This window comes from Suricata suricatta, chromosome 10, assembly GCF_006229205.1.
Source record: "Suricata suricatta isolate VVHF042 chromosome 10, meerkat_22Aug2017_6uvM2_HiC, whole genome shotgun sequence".
Taxonomy (NCBI): Eukaryota; Metazoa; Chordata; class Mammalia; order Carnivora; family Herpestidae; genus Suricata; species Suricata suricatta.
In genome coordinates this window covers 18,005,375-18,016,896 of record NC_043709.1, presented here as the reverse complement: position 1 = coordinate 18,016,896, position 11,522 = coordinate 18,005,375, and the positions used below count along the sequence as shown (strand labels likewise).

The 11,522-nt window shown below is 51.6% G+C and overlaps 1 protein-coding gene across 2 annotated transcripts; it reads left to right on the top strand.

The window, feature by feature from the left end:
* The first annotated feature begins 7,565 nt into the window (after window positions 1-7,565).
* Window positions 7,566-9,920, top strand: ASCL1 (achaete-scute family bHLH transcription factor 1). Of its 2 annotated transcripts, none has more exons than XM_029955063.1 (2): window positions 7,566-8,421; window positions 8,802-9,920. In XM_029955063.1, exon 1 carries the CDS (start codon window positions 7,702-7,704, stop codon window positions 8,371-8,373), a length of 672 nt encoding a protein of 223 aa, XP_029810923.1. In that variant the 5' UTR covers window positions 7,566-7,701; the 3' UTR covers window positions 8,374-8,421; window positions 8,802-9,920. The 2 variants fall into 2 exon arrangements, with proteins under 2 accessions (XP_029810923.1, XP_029810922.1); XM_029955062.1 differs by having other exon boundaries at window positions 8,796-9,920.
* Window positions 9,921-11,522: the final 1,602 nt, after the last annotated feature.

Genomic DNA, 11,522 nt, shown 5'->3' with positions numbered 1-11,522 from the left:
CTGACCTCAGTCACTTCGGCAAGCTGCCCCTGCTTTCGGGAGGCGGCAGGAAAGCTTCAGAGGCTCCGGAACCCTGGGCGCCCGCGTCTTTCGTCCCAGCCCAGTAGCTCCCGTCACCCTGATGAGGGCAGAGAGCACCCAAGGGCGCTCGGGGCTCCCAGAGCTTTGAGAGGCCCCTAACCCCGAGCTTTAAAGTCTTTCCTGGAGCATGGGAGCCTTGATGCGGGGCACACTGCGTGAAGAAAGGCACGGAAACCGTTTCCTCTTGGGGCTGAGGCTGGCCAGGACGCGCTGGGAACGCACTTTCCCCGCGTGTCAGGTGCAGGCACCCGGGGACTGGGGGCGCCTCATCACAGCCGGGCAGGGCGGAAAACGGAGGAAAGGCCGAAAGGGGGTGGAGAGCGTGTGGCGTGTGTGGTGGGAGGTGGGGGTGGGCAGGAGATTGGAAGAGAGGCAACTGAGAGGAAGGGGGGCTGGGGGTAGGGAACGTATAAATTTGAGAAGGAGCAATCAAGTTGGGGGAAAAAATAGCAAGGCTTTTTTTCTTCCCTCCTATATGCAAACTGTCACTTCGGGTTAGCGTGAGCCCTTATCTGGCTCATTAGCATGAGCTGTGGCTAACGCGCTTAAACCCTCTAATTATTTATTATGCCGTCACGGAGCAGGTCGCAACCTCGGGGAGCGCTTGCGGGGACCCGCAGAGGCGGACCCTGCGCGGGGCTGGGGCGCAGCGCCCAGTGTGACTCCGAGCCCGGAGCCCCGCGGGGCGCTGTTCCTCAGGGAGACGTGGCAGAGTTGTTGGGGCGCACTAGAAAGACCCCCCCAAATTCACCGCAGTGAGGCGGCGCAGCGCTTGCCTCTCTCGTCTATACTTGCGCCCCATCCTCTGAATTACCAAATCCAAAGACCGAAGTTGGAGGGAAGGGAACAGGATTTTGGCAAAAGGGTAAAAATAGAAGCCAAACCAGGGGCTGGAGCTCGGGCTGGGTGGTATGTTGGGTTCGCCTCCCAGAAGGACCCTGGGGAGAACCTAAAGGTTGGGGGACCCCCCCCTTCCCCTCTTCTCCGCCCCCACCCCGGCCCCTTCCAAGAGAGTTGGTAAATTGGGGGGAAAGGCGCCGGGCTGAAAGCCGGCCACTCACGTCCAGGGCTCTATTCAGAAAACAGTTTCAAAATAAGTTAACCTCTGTGGGGTGTTCCCCCCTCCTTCGAATTGCCCCCCCTCCCCCCTCCCGCCCTCCATTCGAGTCTGTTTTATGTTCCTCTGCGTTGTGCCAACTATTTTATCTTTATTCCTTCTCTTTCTCTTTGGCCATTCATTCCTTTTTTTGTGTGTGTGGCTTCCCTGGCCGATGTGCGGCTGGTTACCACCCACTGCACGCTCGCTCCGGTAGCTGAGGTGTTTCTATACAAACTCAAGCGTCCAGTTGTCATATTAATTATTACACTGTGTAATGACTGAAATGGTCAAAATAAGGGTAGACTCAAGAGCGCTTTTTCTTGCTGCTCAAAGATTCAGCAAAGAAGCCGTGCAACAAAGCAATAATTGGTCCCCAGAAACACTCCGACAAGGCATGGAATATAGGTTTCATAGAACCCTGCGACTGTGAAGGGGGGAAAGCTCTGAATGGACCCCACGCTTCTTTTCTAAACTCTCTTGCTGAGCAAAAAATGGACCTCTGTTTGAATACGGCCCTGATCCTTGAATACTATACCCAGCAGAGAAAAAAATGCACCATTTATTGTAAGTTTTTTTTTCTTCTCCAGCTATTCATGGGGTCTCTGTGAAGAATCAGCTGGTTTTGTTTACCGTGAAAGACCTTTACTTTATTTTCATTCTTGGAGGAGGTGGGGTAGGGGGGAGGGATGGAGAGCCATGTGCCTAGACGGAGAGGAGCTGGCCTACTGTAACAAAATAGAGTGTAACAAATCCTACAAAAGTTTAGAATGTATTGATTCTTTGGAGAGCTATATAGATTAACGACTTTCTTTATGCTTATCACAGGAAGGTATTTAATCATAATGTAAATGGGGCTTTAGAAAACCTAAAGACTTAGCAGAGTTAGTTCTATTTGGAGAACTTCAAAAGGACTTGTGAGAGTGGCTGCAAATTACTCCCTCACCCGCCTGAACCCCCTCCCCAACCGAAAAGCCACAATAAAATAATAGTTTGTGCTTTTTTTGTTGTTTTTTTCCCTCCAGCTTTCCCCCCTCCCCCTTTTTAAGGCGTATTGAAACAGCAGATAGATTTGTTTGAAGCCTGGATTCCTTAATGCAGGTGCAGGCCTGGCTGCTGTGACCGAGGAGCCAAGCCAAATCTGTGGTTTATGCTATTCTGCCTCACCGCCCCCCCCCCCGCCCACCCACCCAACCCCTCTTCCCCAGGCCATCCCGGCCGGTCAGACCCAACTCAGGGCTGGGCAGCAGCAGTTTCTGAAGTTACCTTAGGAAGGGTGAGCTTGGAGACAACAGATTAAGCACTCAAAACGTTTCACTTTTTTCTAGATAGAACAGTGTCAAGTACAGGCTATGAATACTCTGTATACTCCCTTTTCTTGAAATGTCCATGACTTCTGGGACATGGCCCTCACCAAAATCGAGGGCTGTGCTAAAAGTCTTGTCTCCAAATCAAGAATCAAGGCTTGCATTCATCTTTGTACTTTCATTGCTTTTTGCTCAGGATTCACTATAAATGTAATTTTGTTAAGTGATCTGTTCAATAGAAAATCTAGTTTCACTTTTAATGTTAACTCCCTTCCCCCCAAAGAAAAAGGATGGATGGAAAGCTTTTTAAAAAGATGAGGCATATCTCCTTTCCACAGAGGGAAGCTGCACAATTCTGGAGCTCGAGGTCAGTGTGTGAGCCAAGGTAGCACTGGCCCGCCTTTAACTGTGAGTGGAAAGTAGGGTAACAGACTCGGGGTACCGGGACCTCAGGTCTCCAGGACAGCAGATTCCCATGTATCACCAGGAAAGCCATCTCTCCATGTAGATACCAGTGCTGAAGGCAGACCAGGATTAAACTAACGCATGGTCCAGTTCCAGGATTCCCTAACATAGAAAAGGGGCCTAAGATGCTAGAGAATGGAAGGGCTTTTATTGTTTTGCGGGAGAAAGAGAAACCTTCCCATTTTTCTGAGATGTCTATAATCTGGGTAATACACACCAAAGGCAGTCAATGTCCTGCCACCCCATCACAAGAATGGCAACCCCTGATATGTGTGGAGGGATTTACAAAGTGAATTCACAAACATCAGATTTAATTCTCCTGACAGCCTTGACAGATGAGCAAAGAAAGTGTCACTACTCCATTTATGGATGAAGGTATTAAACACTCCTTTTGTGAGTTTTCTTCTCCCTCCACATCTAGATAAATGGCATTTTGAGTGTCCTACTCAAGTAAAGCCCAGGGGACTTGCTCAGAGGCAAGAGAGCCACAGAAAGCTAGAGGTCAGGGGTGAGTGGTTCTGCTCAAGTCCCTACATGTTCAGGCCTTGAAGCATGCCTGTATCTGGACTCACTTGCACTGGACATTTTTACATTGTAATCTTGGGTCCAGTACCACCTTGATTTTTGAGCACCACCTCCATTCTTCTAAAATGACAGGAATTGCCCACTTCCAGGGCCCACTTCCAGGTGGGGACACAGTGGCAATGAAGATCCAATGGCTGGACAATGGCTGTAGTGATTATCACAGCGTGGTTCCAGGAAGCATCCTCCCACAATCCCTTTCTTGGACGGTCTGTGTGAGCAGTGACTTCCGCATAGTTTTAGAAAGGCTATTCTCATTAATCCCTTCCTATTTAGACCTGGCTGAGAGTGCTCCACATACATCTGGTTGAAACCTCCCCACTCCTGGAAGTAGATACTGTAACTCCAGGCGTGGTACAGAGGAGGACTGTATCAAGTTCTAGCCAGGAGGACTAGAACAGGGGCTATTTGCTCAAAGTCATGGCTGTTAAGCAATAGAGTCCTGGATATCAAATCCATTTGCTTTATCTCCCAGTGCAAGGTCTAGGGTTCCCTGGGCCTCAGAGACTATGTGGCAGTTCTCTCAGAGGTGCGTGTGTGCAAGGGTGGGTCCTAATCTAGGTCACAGGGTTAGAAGCAGGATTCTAATAGCCTTTAAGCCCCAGTGCTTTGTTTCAAACTGATGAAACCACCAGAAGGGCAATTTCAGTGGTATCTGCTTGCTGGTGGTGCACAATCCCCAAAGACAGAGGCCAAGCCCCTCAAAAGGGATTCAACCTTCTGTTTGGAATAGGTGGAGGGGACACTGCTGGACGGGGCAGGGTGGGTGGCACAGTGGGGAGGGTTCTTTGGGCTTACTCAAGTAGGCCGAAGGGAATGGCTGAGTTTTTGGAGATTTTGCAGAGCCAGTAAGGACGCAGGATGAGGATTCGGGAGTGGGGCGGGTTGAGAATGGGATTTGGCTCTGAACTGGAGTGGGGGGGGGTTAGGAATAGGGACAAATATTCCCGTGGCTTTGGCCGGAAGCATCTCAGCGCCCGCTGTCTTTTCTCCTGGGCGGAGGCCAACACGTAGGACCACTACAATGCATGGCTTCACTAGTCGGAGACTATTTGGGCCCCCATGTGATGGTGTGTCGGGGCTGGGGGGTGCGACTAGGCTGTGGCCTTGAAGTCTCTGATACTTAGGATCTCCGTGCACGTGTGAAGTCCACACCCGAAAAAGAAAATGAGAATACCCGCGGGCTACTGGCAACTTTTCTGCACTCCTAGATACAACTCGAAGAGCTGATGTCCGCAGCTCTAGCACTGAACGAGAAACTGAGGGCGGCAGAGAAAGAGGGGCTTGTTCAAGGTTAAAATGCAGAACAGTGCTAGAGCCAGGACCACAGACCTTTGTCAAATAATGGGATGATAGAGTCTGGATTGGAAGGACGCTTGAATCAGCCTGCGAAAGAAAACGCACTTAGAGGTGTATCCGTGTTGGCGACTCCCCACGTTTGGCTGAAGAGGTGCGGAGAGGGCAAGGGAGACTTTCCGGGACGCCTCCTAGCGGCCGCACCGGGACTCGCAGCTGGGGCATGTGGGTGAGGAGAGGCTCCTTGTGGCCGGAAAGGTGGTGTGGCTCTGTTTTAGGCTTCCTAGCCTCCTATGGTTTCCAGAAGGGAACACAAAAGTGATCTTGGAGTCCTCTCAACTCCTTTCCTGGGGCGAGGGGCGGTGGGTTGGGGGTGAGGGCAGAGGACAGAAGTGTAAATCCCACCACCGAGTCCATCAGTCCTGTGAGGTCAACAAGTCACAGGTTACTGTGAGGAAGGAGGCTGGGTAGGGAAGGAGGGTCACAGAACCGGTCTCTGTTGGCACAGTTAGGTCCTATGCTTCCCAAACTCACACGTTTATAAAGAGAAACTGAGGCAGAGAAGAGAGGTGCTTCATTTTGAGCCATCCATCCTTACTGCCCATCACCAGGACCGCTACTGTTCTGGCCACACTGAAGCCAGGCACACATACCAAAAGTGGCTCCTTGGGTCACCCGCATAGATCCTTTAGAAAGACCCATCTCCCCAAAGGGAAGTCCAATGAGAAGCAATTGTTTGGGTAATTCCCCACAATCATCCCTGCCTGCAGGTCTCTGATCAAAACGGTCTATTTCTACTGGACAAATCAACCGGATGATTACCCACATCTTCTATGTAGACGCGACCTGAGACGTGCCCCCAGCTTCCTTCCCCTGCCTCCAGCAGAGCGGTGCAGAGATGGGACTGTTGGCTCGGTCTGCATTCTCCCAAGGGCCTCGTCCCAAGGCGCCCCGAAGCTGGACCCGGCTCCGGCCAGAGAGCGCCAGGGCCGAGGCCCAGGAAGGGCGCCTGGGTGGGCGCAGTCCAAGCGGCCGAGCGACGGCTGCAAACGCCTCCCACTCCGTCGCGGCGCCTGCACGCGGCCCCGCCGGGCTCCGCTCCCAGTCGCCTGCCACCGGCCCGCCGGGCACACGCCTGGGGCGGGATGGAGGCTGCGCCAAGGCAGCCGAGGTAACTGCGGCGGCGCCCAACGGCCAGAGAAACTCCTCTGGCCCCTCAACCTCCACCCCCAACTCTTCTCAGACCCACCCCGGGGTACGCCAGAGCGCTCCCCGCTTTATGCATCCCCCAGCCGGTCCGGAAATAATCCTTTGGGAAGGAAAGAGCGAAGCTTAAAGCCACTGAGGTCATCCTGGGAGGGTGTCGCTGCCAAACACCTACGTATAGCTCTGATCACAACCAACCCTCAACGAGGTCACCTCCCGTCCCCTCCACAGTTACTCAGTTGTGAGGAGCATATCCTAGTTTTTATACCTGGATGGGACATTAGAGACCGTCTATTCCAAACTTCTATTGCTGCAGACGAGGAAACTGAGGCTCAGGGAGGATGCCACTTATCAAGGGCCACAGAGCTAGCAAGAGGATGCTTTGGGACTAGAACCCAGCCTTAACAGTACTTTTATTTACTTTAGCAGTCCAGTAATTCCCACGGAGTTCTCCCCGTCTTTCCAAACTTCAATCGCAAATTTGCCTCAGCTCCCAAGAACAGCGAAGACCCCCAGGAGAATGACAGTAGATCGGAGAAAGCAGGAAAAAATAGAGCCCCAGTCTCCCCAACCCGCAAACCGCCTCGTGGCACTTTTTCAGCTCAAACCCTTCCCTGAGCTTTGCTCCAAGTTCTCAGGAGAATCCCGAGGCACTTCACCCTAAATCTTTCCACCCAGACACCCCCAATTCCAAGGGCCATTCGCCCTTCCAGGGACGCTGCCCCCCCGTTTCTAGAGCCACCCCCGGCTGCAGCCCGCCCTGAGCGCGCCGCCTGTTTATTCAGCCGGGAGTCCGGCACGCGCCAGGCGCACGCACTGCAACAACAAACCCGGCTGAATGGAGAGTTTGCAAGGAGCGGGCGCAGGGACGGGCGGGGGGAGGGGAGAGGAGGAGGGAGAGTTTAGGGAGTGGGTGGGAGGAGGAGGTAGAAGGAGGAGGGAGTGGGGGCTGCAGCCGCTCGCGGCAGCAGCGGGGAGTGGGGGGCGAGGCGGGGCCAGGGCTGCGCGTGGGGCTGGGTGTCCCATTGAAAAGGCGGCCGCACTGCGGCCGCCCAGCACTCTCTCACTTCTGGCCAGGGAACGTGGAAGGCGCACCGACAGGGCACCGGCCAGGGAGGGCGAGAGAAGGAAGGAAGTAAGAAAGAAAGGGAGTTAACAAAATTTTAAAAACAAAAACAAAAACAAAAACAGCCAGAGCCACGGCTGGAGAGACCGAGACCCCGGCGCAAGAGAGCGCAGCCCAGGGGGCGAGGAACGGGAGACTCAGCAGACCGTGCTCACCACTGACTTTTGCTCCTTCTGCCTTTAAAAAAAAAACAAACAAAACAACAACAACAAAAAAAACCAAGAAGGCGCTAGCGGCAGCCTCACACGCGAGCGCCACGCGAGGCTCCTGAAGCCAACCCGCGAAGGGAGGAGGGGAGGGAGGGAGGAGGAGGAGTGGAGGGAGGAGGAACAGCGTTTGCACCTTCTCTGCTCCCACCCAAAGAAATCTCCCTGGGATTTTGTGTTTTTTCTTTTTTTTTTTTTTTTTAACTTCCCTCCGGGCTCCCTCTTCATCTCTCCCCTTCTTTCCCTCTGTTCGCGCACCTGTCTGTGTCCCCTCGCGCGCCCGCACCTCGCGTCCCCGCTTGCTCCCCTTCCGCGACTCCTTGGCGGCCGCAGCGCATGGAGAGCTCTGCCAAGATGGAGAGCGGCGGCGCCGGCCAGCAGCCCCAGCCGCAGCCCCCGCAGCCCTTCCTGCCGCCCGCAGCCTGCTTCTTTGCCACGGCCGCGGCGGCGGCGGCGCAGAGCGCGCAGCAGCAGCAGCAGCAGGCGCCGCAGCTGAGCCCGGCGGCCGACGGCCAGCCCTCAGGGGGCGGTCACAAGTCAGCGTCCAAGCAAGTCAAGCGACAGCGCTCGTCCTCGCCCGAACTGATGCGCTGCAAACGCCGGCTCAACTTCAGCGGCTTCGGCTACAGCCTGCCGCAGCAGCAGCCGGCCGCCGTGGCGCGCCGCAACGAGCGCGAGCGCAACCGCGTCAAACTGGTCAACCTGGGCTTCGCCACGCTTCGGGAGCACGTCCCCAACGGCGCGGCCAACAAGAAGATGAGCAAGGTGGAGACGCTGCGCTCGGCGGTCGAGTACATCCGCGCGCTGCAGCAGCTGCTGGACGAGCACGACGCGGTGAGCGCCGCCTTCCAGGCTGGCGTCCTGTCGCCCACCATCTCCCCCAACTACTCCAACGACATGAACTCCATGGCCGGCTCGCCGGTCTCCTCCTACTCGTCCGACGAGGGCTCTTACGACCCGCTCAGCCCCGAGGAGCAGGAGCTGCTGGACTTCACCAACTGGTTCTGAGGGGGCTGGCCTTGACGAGGCCCTGGTGCGAATGGACTTTGGAAGCAGGTAGGTTGCATTTGGGAGTAAACAGTGTGATAGTCTTACCTTCGTTCTTTTCCCTCCGTCTTAGTGTCTGTAGGAGGAGGACCGTCTTCATGAAGTCGGAGGTGTGTGTGATTGATTTAAGGACTTTGGAAATTAAAGTCTGTCGATTTCAGACCCTGGTTTGTTAGTTTCAGTATTGGCCTCCGAGAGTGTCTTTGCCCAGTTCTCCGAAGACTGGAGGGAGGGGTGAGATGGGGGGGGGGTGCGAAAGCTGGAGAACCGAGTACTAGGACCTGTCAAAAGAGGGGCTGCACCTGACAGATCCTTCCTCAAACCTCCACTTTCCTCCAGTGCTAGGCTCCAAGTTCATACTAACCTCTCCCCTTCTTCTTAAGTTATAGGGTCACCGCACAACCTACATCATTAGTGCTTTCTTGTCAGCGATGTTGGAAGGGAGAAAGAAGAAGAAGAGCAGAAGGAAAGAAAAAGCAAAATAAAATCAGGCAACCAACCGCAAGACCAACTAAGCAATGCATGCCTGAGAAGCAAGGCTCTCTTGAAACAGGGATGCGCTCAGAACTGTATCTTTGCACTTCAGTTATTTGCGGAGATATGAAGGGTGACTAGGACCTGAGTCAAAGTGCAGAATGCAGCTTCTGTGCAAAAGCAGTGGGCTTTGGCGGAAGGGGGAAACTCCCGCCCACCGTAAGAGGCAGAACTGAAAGCACTTGCTAGGGTACCCTCACCTCCCCCGCCCTCTCTGAAAGCGCAGTTCTAAGCCCTGTAGAAATGGGTTGGTGTCTTTCTTCTCACTATCCCCCATCCCAATAAGCTGTGGACATTTGTCTGCAGTGAAATTAGGCTATACTCAGTCCTTTGAAACCCAGATCCTCCCCGAGGCGGGGGGCTCCCCCAAACCCATTTCCTCATACCATCTTTTCTACCATTTTCGTCATAGAATGCTTCCGATCTTTTGTGAATTTTTTTATTATAAGAAAAAATCTATTTGTATCTATCCTAACCAGTTTGGGGATATATTAAGATATTTTTGTACATAAGAGAGAAAGAGAGAAAAATTTATAGAGTTTTGTACAAATGGTTTAAAATGTGTATATCTTGATACTTTAACATGTACTATTACCTCTGCCTATTTTAGATGTGTAGTTCACCTTACAACTGCCATTTTCCCTATGTGGTTTTGTAAAGAACTCTCCTCATAGGTGAGATCAAGAGGCCACCAGATGTATTTCAGCACCAATGTGTCTTACTTTATAGAAACTTTGTTAATGTATTAATGATGTTATTAAATACTGTTCAAGAAGAACAAAGTTTATGCAGCTACTGTCCAAACGTAAAGTGGCAGCCAGTTGGTTTTGATAGGTTGCCTATTGGGAAATTTCTATCACTGCCTTTTTTTTTCTTACTGTTTTATTACAAACTTACAAGAAACGTGTATAACCCTGTTTTATACAAACTAGTTTCGTAATAAAACTTTTTTCTTTTTCTACAAATGAAAATAACCAGCTGCCTCCACGTCTTCCTTGACTCCATGGTCCCTGTGCAAGTTATTTTCGAAATGCCAAAGGGGACGCGAGAGGGGGGAGAAGAGGGTGGTATACAACATGCTAAGTGGCAGAAATGACAAAGATGAGTGCTACCATCAGTCCTTCCCAAGGTGACTATGATGAACATAGAGGAAAAAGACATAGGTAAAGATAGCTTTCTTCCCCTTTTATGCTGCACACACACGCACACACACACACACAGAACAGGTGGTGAGTAATGGCTGCAATGTCCTTTGATGAAATGCTTGTATATTTTAAAAATCTCACAGAACATGAGTTGGAAAGAGCAGATCCTCACCTTACTTTCTAACCCTTACCCCCATTTGGAGAGTCTCTCATTGTGAAACCATGGAAAGGCTGGATGAGATCATGGATATTAGGGGTGGGTGTAAAGCTGAGGGTACTGGAGCTTGGGCACCAGGGAGGTAGCTTTCACGATGGTCCCAGTGGTCAGTGTGTTCTTCCTTCACTTCTAGGCACAATTTTCTAGTCCTTTCCCCCACTCCCCACACTTTCCATGTTGATTTTAAGTAAAGGGCATATATGATATGAGTTCCTTGCAGAAGGAGTTAGATCTAAATGAATAAAAGCCTTAGAAATGTGTGGTTGCTTTGAGACACTGGCCTATCTACGCTTGTGACTCTATCCGTATAGCGTGAGCTGCGTGTAAAAGTACCCAATTACCAAGATTCAAAAAGAAATTGGTGGGTTTTTGGCTGGCTTGCTTCTTGTCAGTTAGCAAGGACGTGATCAGAATCCTACCCCCTCTCTCGTTGGCTCCCCGCTCGCTGCCTGCATTACTTGCAGATTCAGTTTGCGTGTCTCCAGCCAAGCGGAAAGCCTAGTGCAAAATGCATCTTACAAAACCCAACAAAGAACGGAGAGCCAGCACGTCTTCCAGAGTTAAAAATCTAGTCTGTGTTGGTACATCTATACCATTTAGTGCACAGAATAATCATTTTTTAAAGCCACGATGCACGGAGCACGCCACAGCGTCTGATGTCATTTTGGTAAATGACCCTCTATAGAATGCACATTGAAGCTTCAGTCCCTTTCAAAGAGATGAGCGTAATTAAGGGGAAAAAAAATCAGTAAATTCCTCATCGCCATAAATAATCGGACTTTCTGCCAGCAGTGGGCCAATTTAGAGCTTACTTGAGGGAAGTAATGCTTTTGTGATGCCTGCTTTTATTTTTATCTTCTCATTTGGAGGACCAGAGCTGCCCCCCCCCATTTCTTTTTCTTTTAATTTAGCTCCTTTGCAAGTTTCCAGATAAGGTATGCAAAGAAAGTGTAGCAAGTCATTTATGGCTATGAATATAACATTAGGATAATGTTTCAGCACCCACAAAGGGGATTTTCCCCCCTTCTCCTTGTGAAGACAGGTGTTCTTTTACTCACTTCTGAATGGGAAATATCCAGTCTCGTTAAACTCGAGGCAAAGTTAGCCGTTGTTTGCCACAATGCGAAGGCAAACTCTAAAAATTCACAAAAACACACACAATTTTGCCGAAGCTAGGAAAGGGCAAAGCGGGGATTGGGCAAAATCTCATTACA